The 22,228-nt window shown below is 36.1% G+C and overlaps 1 protein-coding gene across 2 annotated transcripts in view; it reads left to right on the top strand.

Annotated features, from left to right (window-relative positions):
* The window catches only part of Grm5 (glutamate metabotropic receptor 5), a 433,207-nt gene that overhangs the window by 346,710 nt on the left and 64,269 nt on the right, over positions 1–22,228 (top strand). For both annotated transcript variants that reach the window (XM_051192180.1, XM_051192181.1), the window contains exons 5-6: positions 14,308–14,476; positions 15,758–15,884. In XM_051192180.1, the coding sequence (XP_051048137.1) occupies positions 14,308–14,476; positions 15,758–15,884 (296 nt within the window). The remainder of the gene's footprint in view (positions 1–14,307; positions 14,477–15,757; positions 15,885–22,228) is intronic.

Genomic DNA, 22,228 nt, shown 5'->3' on the forward strand with positions numbered 1-22,228 from the left:
CTATATTTTGAAAACATAGGGATAATTAATTGAATTTATAATGACTATGGCATGGCTAGGTCATTACTCTGCTTCAGAAATAAAACTAACAAAATAAATAAAGAAATGAAAGCCCAAAGGGTCCTTTGGTACCATGTTCTTTTCCAGAAGCAGCTTATGCCTAACAACTGTGTTCAAAGAACTGTCTGCACAGTTTGCAGCTAGCCCTGCCAAGAGAACAACTCATGAATACCCCCGCAACTTGAAACCCATGTGGCCACACCTTCTGCCAGCAACCTTGGTGTAGCACATGTCCACAACCTGAAGAAAGCTGGAGCTGTCCATGAACACAGCTGTCAAAATTGTCCAAACTTCACTGCCAAATTGCAGACAGTGAGATCTGGGTCTCGTGGCAAATTGAAAAACTGGATATTTCCTATATTCTAGAGACTTAAAGACATAAAGGGTTTTAGACTAGCCCAGATATCTGCAAAACTAATTGGCTTTTTATTATTTTCTACTTTGGGGATCTTCTCTATGTCCACTGTGGGAAAATAAAAACATTTTATTAGTACCAAAAGAAATTTCAAATGTACTGTCTGTCTCAGTACTAAGCTTAAACTCTGTTTCCTGGACATGGATTTATTGTTCTTGTGTAAACTACAGCACTGATGTTACCCTTGGCCCTGTTAATAGATTGATGATGGCAGCATCAGCATCTCAAGAGTTTTCTTGTCATGTGTCCAAGCCAGAGCCACAAACCAGATGAGAAGGAAATGTCTATGGTGGCTCAGCTCCAACCAGTGGGAGATCTTACTGAATTAGGCAAAACATCACTGCCTCATTCACACATCTCCTACTTCCAAAAAGTTCATGATAGAAGTACTTAGGGAATGCTGCTTATTATCTTCTTTTTAAACATCTTCAAGACTGATGATATTCTACATATTTCTTCAACAATAGCATGCATACTATTTTGCACACAAATTTTATGAACTGGTGTTCACTTGGAATCTAGCCATGCACCGCTAAATTTAGGTATCAAATTAAAGCATTAATATTTAGCAGAATTATTTTGCAAATTTTTGTTTTGTCAATGCATATAGTTCATATATATATACATGTTTATAAAATATACGTGCATCAAAAAGGGTAAAACAATGAGACCCAAACTGCAAAAAAATTATAAATATAACTAACAATTACCATGTGTGTATAGTTATGCAAACACACTAAGCTAAACACTATTTTTTAATCATATGAAGTAAGCGATATTTTTCTTCTCCTTTCTAGCTATAAGAAATGATATTTATAAAGAGTAAATGGGGGATAGAGAGATTGCTCAATGGTACAGAACTTAAGTTATATGAAGACCTGAGGTCAAATTTCCAAAACCCACATAAGTCTTCACAAAGTAAGATGTATCACTAACTGCAAAAATTCTACTATGGAAATTAAAGTAAAGAGGAGAATCTCTGGGAAGCTCGTGGGTTAGCCAACTTTAAATACACACACACACACACACACACACACACACACAGAATTTGTGTCAAACATGAATGAAGGCAATAATGACCAAAGGATGGCAAAGATAGACACCCAAGGCTATTGTCCTTCTTCTGACCTCCACTTGTGCAATATGGAAAACACTTGCTTATGTACACACACACACACACACACACACACACACACACACAACTTAATAATGGTGCCTCACTCATAAGCATAGTCTAGAAAAGGAGTGTTAAAGATTTAACTACATCAGTCTTAAAATCAACCAGATCAAAGTAAAAGAAACATATTTTCAGAGAAATATATTTGCAGGAATTACATTAGGCTTTTTGATGTAAAATTTTCTTCTATACTAGACTAGCAGATTCCCAGGTGACAAAGGATCTAGAGGATCCTGAGATAGTGATGGATACTGCTAAACATTCAAGGTTCTGAGAGGATCCTAGACAGAGAAAGGAAGACATTGGTGTGGTGGTAACTACCCTTAGTGCTGTGATTATATACCTGACAGAAAGTAATGTACAGGAGGAATGATCAGCCCTCTTTATTGGAGGGTTCAGTCTTTCATGGTAAAAAAAAAAAAAATGCTCAATGCAGGAACCAACTTGAGGCTGTGGCAGAAGGAATGTGAAGTACCACCTGGACCACAGCAGTCTTTGCTTAGCACTCTGCTGAACCTGAGAAAGCACTTCCTAGGTGCACAGCTTGATGACAATACCTAAATGCCCCTCTTTGTTCAGGCATCCTCCTATTATATAAAAGTTTTTAAAACAAATTTCCAGTGCTATGGTTTGGCGTCATCATTATTATATTCTGATATTATCAAAGGAGGGGGACCCTCCCTCGAGGATACCATTTTTGTATTGCAAAAGCTTTGGTTTATCTTTGGTGGACCTGATACTTTTAGAGTTATAGACACTTAGTCCAGATCCACTTTGTCCATACTGCCTGCAATTTAACACACTTGCAAACTTTTCCTCACCAAATCACACAGTTTTTATAACTTTCTGCTCTCTCTTACTGTAATCTAATCAGGAACAGAGACAAGTCAACCCATAGCTTTAGTGTTATAGTATCCAGAATATTCTCATAACGATGGCAATTTATCAAAATCCGTCATCACCCCAGGTTCTTCCTTCCCTTCTCCAAACAACTCAGTCCATTATTTTGGAATTCACCCTAATTCAGTTGTGTTGAAGACAGTACATTCTTTGCCAGCACTTAACTCGAATTACTAGTCACATAATTTCTGGACAACCTTGTACCCCTTTTAAAACCTCATTATCATAGTTTGTATTATACACAATTCCTGTGGCACTGTGATCTTCCAAATTACCTCCAGAATGCCTTGTTCTCTGCTTATAGGACTCTGGGTGTGCCCTTTGCCACAGATTCCAAGCTCTTCCATAGTCCTCTCAGAAACCAGCTCCAAATATTTAAGAATCTGTCAAGTCATTTAGAGTAGGGACTAGACCCTCCCTCCTGCCTCTAAGTTAAGGGAGTATCCCTCCATGGGGAATGTACTCCCAAAGTCTTTTGTGCACCAGGAATACATGCTGGTTCCACTGTCTGAAGTCCCTTAGACTGCTCAGGCCTTCTAACTGAAACCCATACTCAGGGGGTCTGAGTCAGTACCATGCTGGATTCCCAGCTATCAGTCTGTGGGCCCGTTAGCTCCTCCTTGTTCAGGCAAGTTGTCTCTATGTGTTTCTGCAACCTGGTCTTGTCTTCTCCCTCTGCGTCTGGATTCTGGTTTGACTCAGTGTTTAGGTATGGGTATTTGCTTCTGTTTCCAACAGGTACTAGATGAGGGCTACGTGATGGTGGATACATTAGTCGTTGATCTCACTATTTGGGAAGGGCATTTATGGTAGCCTTTCCATGGTTGCTCAAATTGTTAGTTGGCAGCAGTCTTGTAGGTCTCTAGACCTTTCTTAGGTTCTGTTTCATCTTCAAACCAATAATGGCTCCCTCTTTTATGTTCATTCTCTCTCTCTCTCTCTCTCTCTCTCTCTCTCTCTCTCTCTCTCTCTCTCTTCTGTCTTCTATTCATACCCTGACTCAATCTTCCTAGTCGCACATGCTTTCCTCTCCTCCCCTTCTTGTTCTCCTACTTCTCTCTCCATTCACTGCCCCCCCACTTCCCATGTCCTCTGGGGGACTTGTTCCTTCCCCCTTCTATGAAAGACCTTATACGAATCTCTTAGAATACATCTTGTATCCGAGTTCCTCTGGTGGTATGAATTATAGGCTGGTGATCCTTTGCTCTAGGTCTAAAATCCATATATGAGTGAGTACATACTATGTTCCTCTTTTTGTGACTGGGTTACCTCATTCAGGATGGTTTCTTCAAGTGTCATCCACTTGGCTGGGAATTTCAAGATTCCATTATTGTTTTCTGCAGAGTAGTATTCCATTGTATAGATGTGCCACATCTTTATTCATTCTTCAGTTGAGGGCCATCTAGGTTGCTTCCAGGTTCTTGATATTACAAATAATGCTGCTATGAACATAGTTGAACAGATGTCTTTGTTGCATGGATGTGGATCATTTGGGTATATGCCTAAGAGGGGGATTGCCGTGTCCTGTAGTAAACTAATTCCCATTTTCCTGAGGAACCGCCATACTGATCTCCAAAATGGCTGTATGAGTTTGCACTCCCACCAGCAGTGGAGGTGTGTTCCCCTTTCTCTACATCCTCTCCAGCATAAAATCGTCATTGGTGTTTCAGATTTTAACTATTCTGGCAGGAGTAAGATGGTATCTCAAAGTTATGGTGATTTGCATTTCCCTGATAGCTAGGGATGTGAAGCATTTTCTTAAGTGTCTTTCAGCCTTTTTGATTTCCTCTATTGCAAATTCTTTCTTCAGCTCTGTACCCCATTTTTATTTTTATTATTTTTTATTTATTTATTTATTTTATATAACCATGTCCATTTAAATGAAAACAAACATTTATAGACAATATTTGGGAACTTGGGTGTCTTTTTTCCAAACTATTTCTGGCTGGTAAGGGGCACTGTGATGGGGGATTCTAAGAAGATGCAGAAATCCTGTTTGTAATCTGTAATGCTGTTTTATCCAGCTGTTTTAAATGTAGGATCATCTGGTACTCTGTTTCAGGCAGCCTGGCTTGATCAAACCACATTAGTCTGGAAGGAATCCACATCTTTTCATTTTCTGTGGAAATAAAAATAGAGATCCTTTTCCCCAGTAACTTGTCCTTGAACATAAATTTTGGAGTCAAAGCATTTTTTTTATTTAATTTATTATTTTACATGTAGATTCCAGTTCCCTCTCTCTCCCTCTCTCTCTCCTTTCCTTTTACCCTCTCGGCCCTCTCACATGCACTCTAACCACCCTCCCCTTCCATCCCCCCACCCCAATTCCATAAGTAGGGGAATGCCATCCAGTTAGGGTCATGCAGATCTGACAGGTCATGTGAAGTAGGGACTAGGGCTTCTCTCCTGTCTCTAGATTAAGGCAGTTATCCCTCCATGGGGGATGTGTTCCCAAGGTCCTTTAGTGCACCAAGGATACATCCTGGCTCCACTGTCTGAGGTCCCTTAGACTGCTCAGTCCTTCTGGCTGAGACCAATATTCAGAGAGGCCTGAGTCAGTCCCATGCTGGCTTCCCAGCTATCAGTCTGGTGGCCCATTAGCTCCTCCTTGTTCAGGTCAGCTGTCTCTATGTGTTTTTGCCGCCTGGTCTTGTCCTCTCCATCTGGATCTGGGTTCTACTTTCACTCAGTGTTTATGTATGGGTGTTTGCTCCTGTTTCCAACAGGCATTAGTTGAGGGCTCCATGGATAAGTTAGTTGTTGTTCTCACTCTCCGGGAAGGGCATTTATGGTAGCCTTTCCACAGAAGCTCAAATTGTTATTTGGCAGCAGTCTTGTAGTTCTCTAGACATTTCTTTGTTTTCAATTTTATCTTCAAACCAATATTGGCTCCCTCTTTTATGCTCTCTCTCTCTCTCTCTCTCTCTCTCTCTCTCTCTCTCTCTCTCTCTCCTATCTTCTATTCCTAACTGGGCTCAGTCTACCTGGTCACACATGCTTTCCTTTCCTCCTCCTAGTTTTCTCCTACTTCTCTCTCCATTTGCTGCCTCCCTCCACTTACCCTGTGCTCTGGGGGATTTGTCCCTTCTCGGTTCTGTGAGGGACTTTGTATGAATCTCTTAGACCATACCTTGTATCCTAGTTCCTCTTGTGGTGTGAATTATAGGCTGGTGATCCTTTGCTCTAGGTTTAAATCCATATATGAGTGAGTACATACTATGCTCCTCTTTTTGTGACTGGGTTACCTCATTCAGGATGGTTTCTTCAAGTGTCATCCACTTGGCTGGAAATTTCAAGATTCCATTATTTTTTTCTGCAGAGTAGTATTCCATTGTGTAGATTTGCCACATCTTCATTATCCATTCTTCAGTTGAGGGGCATCTAGGTTGCTTCCAGGTTCTTGCTATTACAAATAATGCTGCTATGAACATAGTTGAACAGATATCTTTGTTGCATGGATGTGGATCATTTGGGTATATGCCTAAGAAGGGGATTGCCGTGTCCTGTAATAAACTAATTCCCATTTTCCTGAGGAACCGCCATACTGATCTCCAAAATGGCTGTATGAGTTTGCACTCCCACCAGCAGTGGAGGAGTGTTCCCATTTCTCCACATCGTCTCCAACATGAATCATCATTGGTGATTCTAATTTTAGCCATTCTGGCAGGAGTAAAATTTTTATAGGGTTATTTGGTGTTTTATTGACTAGTTTCTTGAGTTCTTTGTATCTTTTGGAGATCAGCCCTTTGTCAGATGTAGGACTGGTGAAAATCTTTTCCCAGTCTGTGGGCTGCCATTTGCTCTTGTCTACTGTGTCCTTTGCCTTACAGAAAGTTCTAAGTTTGAGGAGATCCCATTTATTAATTGTTGATTTCAGTGTCTGTGCCCCTGGAGTTATGTTCAGGTGTCCTATACCAATTTGTTCAAGGGTACCTCCTACTTTCTCTTCTAAGAGATTCAGTGTGGGTGGAATTATGTTGAGGTCTTTAATCCATTTGGACTTGAGTTTTTTGCATGGCGATAGACATGGTTCTTTCTGCAGTCTACATACCATCATCCAATTGTGTTAGCCATTGTTTTTTACGCATTTTGATGAGAGTACTATTAAGCTATAATGGATTATTTATAATTTTTTAACTATCTGTACTATAGAATCAAGAGTTTTTGAAGTTACAAAAGTTTACATTGATATTATGTCCTAATGTGCTGTGCACCAGCACTCCTTAATTAACACATTAATATTTCTATACTAACCCTTATAAACATTGACACTTTGCTCTATTAATAGACTACAAGTAAGTTTATAACTGCCATGTTTTGTCCTGAGATAATTATAGATAGGTTTATGCTTTGCTACCAAGTGATTTATTTAAAAAATATATGAGCATTTCAAGATTGCTAATAAGAAGTATGCGCCCTTACCATTTACTATCATGATTACCATTTACTATTAGGAGTCTAGGTAATACATTGGAAAAATTGGGTTTGCAAGGCAAGTCTAGTTGGCAGTAATAAAGTTTTGAAATACATAGTAACATTTATCTAATGAGATACCATGTCTGTGTATATATCTTACTCACAGTCCTAAGTGCTTATATATCATTTTATAGCTGAAATTATTTGTTATCTAGTCTCAACAGCAAAAGTTGGCTTAGGAACTTTATCAGGAAACTGCTCTTTAGAGGTCTGGCTCCTTCCTATTTAGACCATAACTTCACAGACAAAATGGAGAATATGTGGTAAACTGATTACAACTGATTGCTTAAAGGAGAACTAGACAGTATTCAGTGGGGTATATGAGTGTGTTAATATAAAATATTAGGAAATAACCATATAAAAGAAAGCAATATGAAATTATAATAGGGCAACAATCACATATTTTACATTCAATTACCAAATATTGGCTTTAAGTAAAATAAGAAGGCATTCTGTAGTTCCTTTAGCAACCACGGAGGATTTTTAAATGTAGAAAAATAGATATAAGCTAATAAAGGTGCTCAGGAAAGATTCACCTGAAATAAGATAAGAAACTACAAATTAAATGATAAGAGCATATGGGGAAGAAAAACAAGAGCTGTAGAAAGTTCAGAAAATGGTGTGTACCTAAACAACTCTTAATTTGGATTAAGATGCCATAAATAAACAGAAATTCTATATAAATATTGTGTTTTACTGGATAGAAATGTGAATATTAACAAAGCAAAAAGATTATGTGGTCCTATGGCCACATAATCATCTATTTTTCTCTATTACAATTGAAACAGTTAAATCTATATAGCAAATGGTCTATTATTAGTAAAAATTATTTTTGGGCAAACTAATGATCCAATTTACTTTAAGTTTTGATTTACCCAAACTCAAAAGCACAGATCATCACAATTGTTGGTTTATAGGGTAGAAGAGAGGTGACTGATCAGTAAGTAACAAGTACAGATGTTCCACAAGAACTGGGTTGATTCCCAGCACCCACCTTATGGCTCACAACCATCTGTAACTCCAGCCCCAGTGGATCCAACACACTCTTCTGACCTTTGAGGCACCAGGCAAAAGTGTAATTCACAGACAGACAAGCAGGCCCAATCATCTATATATAACACATATATTTTTAAAATATATACTTCTGCATCTTGTGGATAAGAGCTTAAACAAAATATCCAGTGAGCCAGTCTCTTGCCAATTTGACATACATTTAATAACCACATTTTTTAAAAAAAAGAACTTCAAATTCGAATTTTAGCCTAAAAACACATTAAGAAACTTGTCCCTCCACAGTTTTGCCCTCAAGTGATCGTTCAGTTCCCAGTAGCATTTTGAGATTTCCTGCTAAGGATGCTTGCTACAACTTGCAATAGACAAGTTATTTATGATTTAATAAAGATTGCCTGAAGATCAGAAAAGCAAATTAGCCAAGCCAGTAGATCTTACCTCTACCCAGCTGAAATGTCAATTTTGTCTCCATGAATCCTCAGAAGCAAAAATTCTGAATTCTTGTCTCCATTTATTCCTTCCTCTGCCCAGCCATATCCTCCTGTCTCCACACCCCTAGTGCTGGGATTAAAGGCATGAACTCTGTTACTCTTCCCTCCTGTGTAGGCTAGGCTGGCCTTGAACTCCTTGTTTCCTGAGTCTTAGGATTAATGATGTTTGCCACCACTGCCTAGCTTCTACACCTAATTATTGTGGCTGGCTTTGCTTTCTGATACTTCAAGCAATCTTCATTAAATCATAAATAAGTTATCATCACACAGACCTACACTGGTTTTTATTTAGGGCCTAAGTGGACTTTGACTGTTTTGTAATTTTGTTTTTGAATGGCACATAAACTTAACTTTAAGGTTCTCTTAAGGATACTTCATTTAGACAGTTGGGAAGAAATGGCTGTGAATGTACCAAGAAAAAGGAGAAAAATGAAAAGGACAATAAAAAAAGAGATCATTCACAGGTCACACTGTGATAAGAAATAGGATTTTTACAGAATGATGCAAATTCAAGAGACAGGAGTAAGAGAAAGGTGGGATAGAGGAGTCAGTAGGGGAAGAGGGAGAAAAAAGGGACCAGGGTGGTAGTGATAAAGTATGCCTAATGGGCCCTGTAACTAGTATAAAATTTTATTATGTGTTTTCTAACTGAGATCTTCACCAAATCTATCAATAAGAGACATACTGAATTATTTACTGTACCTTTTGGAAAATGAAATAAAAATCTTCCTGATTCCATAGTTAAACACTACAGGAAGCCACTAAACTTAAAATTTCAACAATAAAGAGACACTCATTTATTTTTCACTTTTTAGGAAGAATTAAATATATATCATGGGTGTTATTTAAAAGTCTCATTTCTATTGAGAAAAATAAATGAATCTTTGCATGGAGAGTTATTCCTATCTGCCTCAACTTCTTTTGGTATACAGCTACTGAAAGTTGCTATGGTGATAGTAAATGTTCACAGATAGGCAATAACTGTTGCTGTTGTTGCTATTATCTTGCATATATAAAAAAAAACAAACAAACAAAAGGGCTCATTCCAAAGGAAAGACTCATAGTCACTGGGTTAATTCTAATTGTTGAATTAAATCTAAAGTAAGAATTACGATTCCTTCAAGTCACTTCCTATCAATTTTTCAAGCCCTGCATCTCCTTACATTTTAGAGTCTCTTTTAAAGAAAACTAAGGTCATTGGACATAGATCATGACTAACCTAATGAGAAGAAGAACAGTAGGTTTAAAGTATAAAAGCTTGCTTAGGGTCCTGGCTCTGATGTCTGTGTTCTATGCAAAATGGTCATAACAATTAATCTCAGTGAGTTTCATCCACTATCTGTAAAATTAATAGCTTAGTCTAGACATCCAAGGATTGAGAATTAGAAGAAATGGTGTGTTGTGGCTCATTTTTGCGGGCAGTCCAGTCCTTATATCTCTTCAAGTCATCAGGAGCTAGGAAGGATGACTCCAGATACTGATATTTCTTTCAGACAAGGCAGGTCAAAGGTTATTTGATGCACAAAGTCAAGTTTCAAGATTGAGAAGCCTGTGTGTTTAAAGTAGCCAGTGAAATAATATATGAATTTTTTTTACTGCACTGTTCTCTGTTCCAATTCCTGAAGTTATCACATATCTAGTAAGCACAGGCCAACTCTGACAGTGTAGAAGAGGTAGTTAGAATCTTTACTTAGGAAGAGAACTTAGAAAGTTTAGAAAGTTACTCCATATAAATTGATGGCAAATAAAATGCAATGCAGGGGAATCCCCAAGTTACTGACCAGCCAACAAAGTATTAGATGAGATTAACTCTGAAAAGAAAAACATAAGTACAAATTTTGAGGAGCAGGATTATGGAATCATTTTTACAGCATTATTATAATAGGTTGATCTCAAGTTCATTCTTTGTATTTTTATCTTAACCATGGGATTGAGTCCATCAGTTTGATATGTATAACCATAAAATTAAATTGGTTTCCTCTGTATCCATTTTCAAATAGTTGTACATGCTGAGCCTGAGAAGTTAGAGGGAAACTTCACAAACATTTGTACCAATACTGAATGTTTTGGAAAGTAGAAAAGTATAATGTATGATGTAAGAGCATCCCATATCAAGGAACACCTGTAGGAAAATGTAAGACTGTTGAGTGATTCATTGATAGGTCTCTGGAAAACTGCTTCATAAATACTTCCCTGGAAATATGAGAGAAGGCTTAACAATTGCTATAGTCACCTTATAATTTTGTCCATAGCCATTGTAAAAATGAGAACAATGGCTAACAAGAACTGAGAACTCATGCCACACGTCTACTTTGCAGTTTTCCAGCTAAGGTGCTTTCAAAACCATTTCTAGTGATTTTTTTTTTTAAATAGCCTTTACATTTTCTTTACACAATGAATTTGCCCATAAATGTGTGGTGTGTGACAAAATCAGACTTGTCCTTTATTTTAATTTTAGTTTGTTTAATCCTCAAGATTTCCATAGCTTTAGTTAAAAATTAAAAATGAACTAAAAACAGTAAAACTAAGAAACTTTTCAATGTCCAAGCTCTCCCAATTTTCGAAAGCAAGACTCTTTATTTGTGTACACCAATTAGAAAAATAAGAAAAAATATGAATAGGAACCATGGTCTTTCATAAAATAAACTTTAATGAGTCTGCCCTAAGTTACCCTTTAATTTCCTAACACCCCCAAAAATAAGTTCAAAGAATCCGTAATTTTCACAGTGACTAAGGAAACTCTTTGGCATGTCACTTGAACATAGTTAAACATCTCCCTGATTTTTTTCCCGAAAATCCACAAAAGTCAGTATTTAAAATTACTAAACATATTTAAAACTGTCTTTCATCCTTCCTGAGATTCAGTCACTTTCTCACACAGGATTGTTTTCTATTTCAGTGTAAGCATGACTCTAAAAATATGTCTCAAAGTGAAAATGAAATAGATAGAAGTTTCTTATCCTAAGCATACCAATACAGAAAAATCCATTGTAATTTATACAACAATAAATATGTTTGGGGGAATGAAAGTATTGTCTTTGCAGATATGACTTTTTGTTACAAGTAGTTTTCCCACCTGCCTGGTCCCAGAGCTGCACCAGTCCCAAATAACACAGAGAGATGTTGTATTAGATATAAAGCTATTGGACTGTTACTAGCGTTTCTAATTGGCTAACTCTGTCTTAAGTATTAACCCATTTCTATTATTCTAAGTATTTCCATGTGGTCTTATCTTGCCAGAGAGAGGGTCTGGAGTTCTGCTCTCCTGTTCCTACATCTTGAATTTCCTCCCTATTTCTCCCTCTCTCCTCTATGTCTCCTAGTCCTGCCCATCTTGCTTTCCTATTGGCCAACTGTGCTTTATTCATTAACCAATAAGAGAAATATTTACAGAAAACATCTCCCATCATTTCCTCTTTTCTGTCTAAAATATAAAGAAAGGTTTTAACTATAACATAGTAAATTATATGACAAAACAGTTATCAAATATGAACCACAGTTAACAATATTTAGTCCATTAACATTTGGCAAGATTTAAAGAAAATATTTCATTATCTATCCTATCTTTGTGGATCTGAAAACCTATATGTAACTTATCTTTAATCTTAACTAAGGAAAACTATAACCATAAATATATGTCTTCAACTACCTCAAAAACCACAGAAGTATAATATATAAACTCTAGAAATGACAGAGACAACTCACCTGGTCAGTCTCCCGAAGTTCTTCTGTAATGTTCCATTGTGTGTCTGGCAGACTCCTCAGCAAAGCAGGAAACTTCAAATTGTTCACCTGTATTGGCAGTTTGTTAGTCACTTTTCTCTGTGTCTGGTAGACTGTTTGGCTGACTCTTACAGGAGCCCTGTAGCAATGTACATCTTGTATCAGCAGACACATTCCTGTGGGTCCTGCATATCCAGGTTAGGCGGCATAAAGTCAAATAATTCAGACAAGAGCAAATGGCTAGTTTTGCCAAATTGGAAGTAATGAGTTTCTTAGCCATCCATCTTCCTTTCTGACACTGGTGGTGCTGCCAGGACCAGTTATATTTCACAGTTAAGAAATATCCAACACCATTTTAAATGTCATATTCTGTAGGTCTTTGAAAGGTTTGAAGAATGCCCATCCATCTCAAATACATCTTCAAAACCTAACCAACTTAACTCTAAGTTTTGACTATCATAGCTAGCTATCTATAATATGTACTAAATCATATCTTACATTTTTAAATGAGCTATACAAACAAAACACCTATACAAGAGGAGAAATATACATATCACAAAATTGACCTTAGATTTGTATCAATAAAAATCCATTCCAAAACAAGGCAATCATATCTATACCATATTCCCCTTTTTTACCTTTAAAGAGATTGGTTGTGGTCATTAACCATTTATTACCAACCCCATTTAAATGAAAACAAACATTTATAAACATTATTTAGGAATTTGGACATCTATCTTTCCAAACTGCTTCCTGCTGGTAGGGGGCAATCTTGGGGAATTCTAAGAAGTTACAGAAACCCTGGGTGTAGTGGTCTGCAAGGCTGTCCTGTCCCAGATGATCTGAATGTTGGATCACCTGGGACACTGCCTCAGGGGGTCTTGATCGATCAAACCATGTTAGTATGGAAGGAATCCATAGCTGCTTATTTTCTGTGGAAACAAAAATAGAAATCTTTTCTCTAATAAACTGACCTTGAACTAAAATTTTGAAGTCAAAGCATTTTTGAAATATATTAAATTGAGTTAATCCAGCAGCATTTCTTTTTAACAATTGTTATTTCCTCAGCAGTAACAATACAAAGACAATATAACATGGTACAGTATCCAGATTCTCTCTGTATTTTCCATCTTTATTTGGCTTTTTTATTACTCTTTTATTACTCTATTTTTTTCTACTTCTTTTTTTTTTTTTTTTTTTTTTTTTGAGACAGGGGTTCTCTGTATAACTTTGACTGCACTGGAATTTACTCCATATACCAGGTTTACTTTGAAATCACAGAGATCTGCTTGCCTCTGCTTTCCAAGGGCTGGAATTAAAGGCATATGCTTCCAGTGACTCAGCTTCTCTGTCTTTTTTTTTTTAAACCAGCTGATCCTACACACCATTGAATTGTTAGCAAGGCTTCTTAAGCCATTTGGGATTTTTTGTTTTGCTTTGTTTTGCTTTTTGTTTGTTTGTTTGTTTTTGCCATTATGCTGAGTCAGGAAACCTCCCTTAAAGGCCCAAGCCTATGTTTGTCTCTAGCAAAGAGAGTCCAACAAAGAAAAATGCTGTTACTAAGAAGCCTTGCTTGTCTCTCTGTTCTTTTGTTTCTAAGCATTTGTCAAGTTTTAAGTGAAAGTTCTAAGTAGCCACATTGAAGGCACCATTTTATTACGATTAGGTTTTCCTGCCGGCCTGATCCCAGAGCAGTGCCAGCCCCAAATAACACACAGAGACACTGTATTAGATATAAAGCTGTTGGCCTGTTACTAGTGTTTCTTATTGGCTAGCTCTTTCTTAAATATTAACCCATTTCTATCAATCTAAGTATTTTCACGTGGTTTTATCTTACTTGAAACAGATTCTGGAGTTCTGCCCTCTTGGTCTTACATGTTGAATCCCCTCCCTACTTCTTCCTCTCTCCTAGTCTCCTAGACCCACCTATCTTGCTTTCCTGTTGGCAAACAGTGCTTTATTCATTAATCAATAAAATAAATATATATATACAGGATGCCATCAAGTTTTTATGGTCTTAGCTGAATAATTAATTATAATATTCTTGTTTTAAGGTATGAAATAATGAATTTCAAGGAAATGGGAAAAGATTATTTTGATTACATCAATGTTGGAAGTTGGGACAATGGAGAATTAAAAATGGATGATGATGAAGTATGGTCCAAGAAAAATAACATCATCAGATCCGTGTGCAGTGAACCATGTGAAAAAGGCCAGATAAAGGTAATATTGAACCTGTATTTCTTTAATTGTTGTAAAATTAACTATGTTAGCTCTCATTGGGTATTTTCTTATTTGGCACTTGTTTTATATTTTACATTGTAAGCTTATAATGGCAAAAAAATGGGTTTATTTTGTACTTCATTCTGATTGATTCTTTAGGAAGCCTAAATAATCTACCCACAATAATCTACCCACAATAATCTACCCACATAATCTGGGTAGATAATTTTGACTCTTTAATTCAATTGCTCATTTTTTCTGCATATAAATTTTTCTAAACATAAATTCCTGAGAATGAGTAGTTTGGAGCTGGAAAACATAATGAACAGATACCTTCAAAATCCTCAAAAGAATGAATAGAGATTTCTTGGCATGCTTTCTCTACTATGTTCTATAGAATATAATATATATATTGGTAGAGCTGCATTCCCTGTCACGATAGTCTTAACATTGATTATACATTTACATTTTCTTAGTTACTTATTTTTAAATTGCTTTCTGTGTAGATCTTACTTGCACTCTATGCAATATGCATTTGACATCATTTTCTTAATATGTCTCAAATTTGTAATTGAGCACCTTCATCCAGTATAACTTCTCCGTCATTGTCCAGAGATTTATGAACTTGGTTTTCATGGAGGCTTGGCATTTTTTCAGTGACAATGAAAACACCTTTATTTTCAGTATGTTCATAGTTGGAACTGCTAGGAAAGAGCATTGCTATTATGTCTTATAATAAGTAATGATGTTAATCAAAACAGAACATACAAAAATTTAAGCCAAATTAGTTTTGAATAATTGAAAAAATATATCAAGTTGTTGTGATTCAAGGAGAGTGTTACATGGGAATTATTCTTGGAAAAGGGAATGCATTTAGATTGGCACAATATTGTCATTCATAACGAATGGAAATTGAGCCATAGGCTGTCAGCATATTTCAAGAGTGAAAAACCTCAGTATCTTAATTTGCCCATCCTTGTGAAGGTCTAAGAAGAACATCTCATTATTTTAAATAAATCTATTTGTATTTCATAATCTAAGAATTATCTAAGAGTAGTACATATTACTCTGAAAATGAAATTCTCCCTTCCAAAGTGTGTTTGTGTGTGTGTGTGTGTGTGTGGGTTTAACTAATAAAAAATAGGTCAGATTTTAGAGCCTTACATTTTACCAATCACTGATCCTAAAGAAGCTCTATAAAATGAAATATGTTTGAACAAGAGGTATCTGGTTTAGTTTCTATGCATCAACATTAATCAGAATTTTAAATATTCCCCTCAGGTGATCCGGAAGGGAGAAGTCAGCTGTTGTTGGACCTGTACACCTTGTAAAGAGAATGAGTATGTGTTTGATGAGTATACCTGCAAGGCATGCCAGCTGGGGTCCTGGCCTACTGATGACTTGACAGGTACTTGTATCAGTGTCGGTACATTATTCTGAAATCAAATAAAAATTGCTGTGGCCATGCAAAGAAGAAGGACACACCTCTACATACCTTTCAGTGTGCGTAGTCTAGGGTTCAAAGAATTCCCTGGGAATCAGAAGCCTTCCCAAACCCTGACTCATCATGGAAGGCTGGATTATAGAGGAAGTTCTGCCTGGTTTCTATCCTCACTCCCAAACAGAGCTCTGGCTATTAGGTGTCCTCAATCTATCCTCAAAAGCATTTTACATACTCCTAAGTAGACCATTGACTTCCTTTAAAGAGAATGATATACAGTGAAGCAAAATTGCTTTAAGCAATGTTGACAAAAGACAAGACAGGCCTGCCCTTATTTATTTATTTGAATTTGGTTTAATTTAGGTTCTTTATTTCAAAGGCTACTCCTATATGCCATAGTGTTCATTTCCAATAGGAAACTGAAGTCCTTCCTTACAAACCATCATCAATATACTCAATGTGCATATTTGCCTAAAAATGAAATAAAGACCCAGAAGTTAATAGTATACCTCTCTCTTAAAGAAGCTCACATAGATACAAATATATATAACATAGTTAATATAATAAATGCAAATGAACATTTGCAAATTGAATCAAATACAAAGACAAATGTTATATGTTCATTCTCATTTGTAGATCCTAGAATTTATTGAAATATAAAATCACATATGCATAAAAGACATGAAAGTAAAAGCAACACAATGTAGGGGAGCACAGAGGACCAATGAGAAGGGATAATAAGGATAGGATGGAATATGTTCCAAGCACATTATATATTTGCTTGAAAAATGATCTTCCATATTTTAGTATAATAAAATGAGGCCTAAGAGAAAACTCCTCAAAAATTATCCACTGGGATATGTCTCATGGTTCCAGAGTTAAGATAGATTTTTTTCACAGAATTCCTAGAAGATAGATAGGTAGATCATAAGATCATCAGAGTTAAGTCCCTCCTTCCCTCTTGGAATAAGTGATTACCCATAGCCATTGTACCAGCTTATATCAAAGTCTTGGTTATAAAAAGCCTGAGATCGGGGACCATTTGAGGCTTGTCCACATTGACTCTTTATTAGTGAGTAGTATTTATACAGTAGATTTCTTTCTTAAAAAGATTTAATAAAACAGCCATGTGCCTAGTGGTAGTATTGAGTCCTTTTTTTATTATTATTAGACAGCTTTCTGATGGTTTTAGGCATTCTAGGGCTGACTCAGTGCTGAGCAATAAGTCAAAATTAATTTTATGAGTAGATGAATTATAATAGGTGGGTACATGCACACAAAATTAAAATGCCTAGGAGACAACATTTGTTATGATTAGTTTTCTGTGGTTTTAGTGTGGCAGAGTATTTGGTGATGTTTTCTTTATATTGATTCATTATATTTTGTAATTTCAAGTTATATTGCTGCTAACTTTAAAACTCTTGTATACTGCTGGGAGATGATAGAGCATGCCTTTAATCCCAGAACTCAGGAGGCAGAGGCAGGTGGTTCTCTGTGAGTTTAAAGTCAGCCTGGATTACAGAACGAGTTCCAGGACAACTAGGACTGGTGTATAGAGAAACTTTGTCTCAAGAAGAAAAACAAACAAACAAACAAAACCCAAAATACTTATACCCTCAATAATCTTCCATGATTATTTAACTTGTCAATGAATACAGTGATCCATTGATAACTCTGGGGATTGGTTTCAGGTCCCCAGATAAATGCCAGAATCCCCTAAGTAAATTTACTTAAATACCTTAAATAAAAGAAAATGGAATAATATCTATATATAACCTTCTCAGAACCCCCTATAAGTACTAAATCATCTGTATTTGGTTCATAAGACTAAATGCAATATAAGCAGTTAATGAAGATTTGTCATAAGACATTGTTATGGAATAATGACAAAATTGTGAAGAAAGTACTTGATTAATACCAATAAATTTTTTTTCTAAATTTTCCTTCATTTGTTTGGATTCATAAGTGCAGTACCCATGGATACAGCCAGCATAATGCTTCTAGTTGTGCCTTTTTGTCTTTTATCTTCTAAGATGATGCTATTGAAAGAGAACATAGCCTATTACTTCATTACCTCATAGATACATATTTTATTATTGTCATTTTCATTATAATAATGGGTGATGTAGAAAGTGATTGGAAAACAAAAAATAGTTTGTTTAGTTTTAGTAATCTAGTCTTTTATGTACCTTGTCCTGTTGTGAGAAGCTTTAGACATATACACACAGACACACACACACTCACACATATACACACACACCCACACTGACAAATTGTGCAAAATAAGCAAAAGAAAAGCAGATAACATGAAAATATTTAATAAAGAACATGCGATGTAAAGTTGTGGTCACAAAGTATTTCTCTAGAAAAATTACTTATGTGATAAATAGTAATTGCTAGCAAGTGACAGGAGGAATGGCATTCCTGACCAAGAAGACAGCACAGACAAGAAGGCAAAATGTTTGGAAATATTGGCAAATTTCAGAAAGGTATCAAGGGAAGATCCAATGCCCCCTAGAAGAATGTGCTCAGGATTTGAGTGTTGAATTGTCAGTAGAGTGAGCAACAATTGCAAGAATTTCAGTGAATGCAACGGTTTGATAAATGGTATCTTCTTATATAGCATTCTCCTTTCTGTGAGGTTGAATAAGTCAGGATGGAGGGAAGGTAAAAATCAAGTAGAAGATTGGATGGTCATTGCTACAATGGACAAGATATCTTGCTGTGTTTAACTAAACAATGCATTGACTATCTGAGTGTAAGGAATACTGTTTTTCCTCCTGTTGCCGGTCTTGTCCCGCCGCCGCGCCAGCCCCAATTAACACACCAAGACTCTGTATTAGATACAATTCTGTTGGCCAGTTACTTGTTTCTTATCGGCTAGCTCTGTCTTAAGTATTAACCCATTTCTGTGTATTTCCACGTGGTCTTACCAGCAAGAGGTGGCTGGCGGTTCTATTCTCTCCAGACTCTCCATCTTCACCCTCCTTCCTACTTCCTCCTTCCTCCTTGTCTCCTAGTCCCTCCTATCTTCCTTTCCTATTGGCCAACAGTGCTTTATTCATTAACCAGTATGAGAAACATAGACAGAATGACATCTCCCAACATCTGAGATACAGTTTGGCATTAAATTGACAATGCCTACAGACAAATTGATACAGAAGGTGTTAAACAAAACTGTCAAATTTTCTACCTTAAACATAAGAGAAATAACTGTTTGTTCATAGATATCTAAACTTCAGTGCTAGACCAGAGCAATTTGAGATGCTTTTCCCAATTGGTAAATAGGAAGTAATTAATTTTAAAGGTTATGGCTTTAATGTACAACAGAATATATGCCATGGGCTGGAAATTGAAGATAAAATTAAGTTTCCAGCAAATTTAAAATTTGGCTAGGGAAAAGTTTGTTTTAAAAATGGTAACAATGCTATATAATAAGTATTATAGATAAAGAATGAACAGTATTGTGAGCAACTGGAGAATTAAAGTTTAACCTTGAAATATAAGTCAACATTTACAGGAATAGTGGCAAAGATGATTCTGGAAGTGGTTCTTCCATTATCATTAAGATCATAACCTAGAAAGGAAGCAGGAATGGCTAATGCACTGCTTCCTTGTCCAATATAATAGACACATACATTTTTATACTCTTTTAGCTCAAAAATGTCCTTTTGTAAAGACAAATTCCCCACTGTTAATTCCCTTTTCTTCTTGCTCAGGTAACTTACTGAATAAGCAATACACAATTTTCAAACTTTCTCATACTTGATTCAGTGAAGAAACTTTTCTCTTACACTCATCCTGCTATTAGAAAGATCCTGGCAAAAGACCCTATGTCTACCATAATTTTGAATATCATGGTCATTGATCATTCATTATTTCACAAATGTTTCTGTTCAGTGAAGTGGAATTGATGCTGAACATTTTGGCCAGGTTTCTCTTCTGCTCTATATAATTGTCATTTCTTAGTTTTTATTTATTTTGAATAATATTTATTTGTATGTTTGAGGCAGGATATGGGGGCTGCCATTGACCATTTCATATAAGCTAGGCCATTAAAAATTGATGTTTCCCCAGCTTAGATGTTAGCTCACTGTGTTTGTCCTGTTATAAGATCTCCCCAAATGATTTGATCTACTTTGAACTTTGAAATGTCTGCCAATGCCATTGGATTGGAATTGCTGCCCTGCTCTGCCTCATTCTTTTCCTGAAATGCAGATGTGGGAATATGAATTTGAAATATAGTTTCTTCTTCAGTCTGCAGACAGGAGAACCAGGCATTGACAAATCCAAATCCTCACATAGTCTTATAAGCAATGAGGTGTGTGTGTGTGTGTGTGTGTGTGTGTGTGTGTGTGTGTGTGTTTGGTGTGGTGTCTCTGTGTTAATAAAGTGGGAACTTAGTACATATATGTCTATCTGCTGTAAAATGATGGATCATGTCATGAATCAAGAATGTTATACATTTAGCAACAGCTGAGGAACAGGCTCTTTGACTAAGAAGTTTACATTTTATCCTGTAGATACTATGGAATATGCAGAGGTTTTCAAACAGAAAAAGTAAAAGTATTTGTTTCTGACTACCACCAGAAATGTGAGTGTGTATGTGTGTGTCCTCCTTGATGACAACAAATAGTTTTACTTTGCCAAATAATAATCAGGGACAAATAGCATCAGGGAGAAGCATAAAAAAGACACCTGATCTACAAATATTGATGGTTTAAATGTTGAAAGATATAACGCATGCTATTTAGATGTTATGTCAGAGATGACCAGAACAATGTGGAAGTCCAGATCAATAGACACTAACAGTTTCAGCTGAAAAATCACTTCTTCAATAAAGAGCACATATGTATGAATCAAAGTAAAATAAAAGAGTAGCTTCCTACATGAAAATTAAAGAGAAGAATGTTTATGAAACTAAAATGAGGATCCAAGAAGAAACAGTACAAAGACGACAACCAGAACAGCTAAGTAAATACCAAGGCTTTTAGTGTTCTATAAATCATGGTAAGTAATATTAAAGCCGTTTATTTATTCAGTCATCTAGTAATCCATTCATTAAAAGCATATTTAGTGTTATCTCTGACCTAGATAAAGGGAAGAAAAACGGTTTCCTTCTATCATGCACATACATTGTGTGAAGCCTCTGTATCAAGAGATAGATTAGCAAGAGAAGAACATTATAACTATTTAGCACAAGGTTAATTTTTTGAGCCTTAGGTTAGCTTCTCTTTAAGACATTGCTCTTTGTACTATTCAGATTAGTCTTCAAGTCCTGGTCTTACTTAATTCCTTTGTTACCTATGCTACCATACCCATCTAATATTAATTTTGAAGTGACATAAAAACTTCCACAAAGCAGTTTAGATCTGAGACAGTTATAACTTAGTGCTTGTATGTCTGGGTTTGATAGAAAATAGGAGAGTTGTGGTAAACTATGGTAGGGAAGACATGGGCTAAGATTAACAAGGCTTGTTTATTCCATTTCCTCTCTGTAGCCATTATCTTAGCAGAGGAGGATGCTCTTGTCCTGCAGGAATGACAGTGGGAAAGGGCCTTCCACTAAAATGTCTTATGTCATCTGCCTCAGAAGAGATGCTGAGGAAAGGACAAGAAGTCCTTTTTTGTACATCTTATTTCTCAAATTCAGTATGCCAGTGTACCATATCGGGGTATAGTATGTTATGAACTCTGTCCCAGGCAATATTCTAAGTGCTAAAACATTTCTGTAAACTAACCAGACAAAGCACTCTGCCCATCTATTCTAGAAAATAGTTTTCAACAAGGCCATTATCTCTAGCAATATCCTAAAATCAAATAAGAAATGAAATGTAATCCTGGATGACCGCGTTATAAATGTTATTTACACGGTGATGATGGAAAATGGATATTAATTTTAAGCGTGAAATGGACATATGACATTGTGATATCATCTAGAAAGAGTTACATAGAAATTACAGAAGAGGTTCAATTATGTTTGTAAAGTGCCTCCATGGGACTGGGTATCATTTGAAATTAACATGACAAAATGTTATTATCTTTTAAATCTGAATTTTTGTATTCCTACTCTACACATTTAGTTTTTTTAATGATTAAACAATTTATTTTTATTTATTTATTTATTTTTATAACAAGTTCATTTAAATGAAAACAAACATTGATAGACAATATTTGGGAATTTGGGTGTCGTTCTTTCCAAACTACTTCCTGCTGGTAAGGGGCACTGTGATGGGGGATTCTAAGAAGATGCAGAAATCCTGGCTGTAGTCTGCAAGGCTGCTTTGTCCAGCTATTTTGAATGTAGGATC

This window comes from Phodopus roborovskii, unplaced genomic scaffold (assembly GCF_943737965.1).
Source record: "Phodopus roborovskii unplaced genomic scaffold, PHOROB, whole genome shotgun sequence".
Taxonomy (NCBI): domain Eukaryota; kingdom Metazoa; phylum Chordata; class Mammalia; order Rodentia; family Cricetidae; genus Phodopus; species Phodopus roborovskii.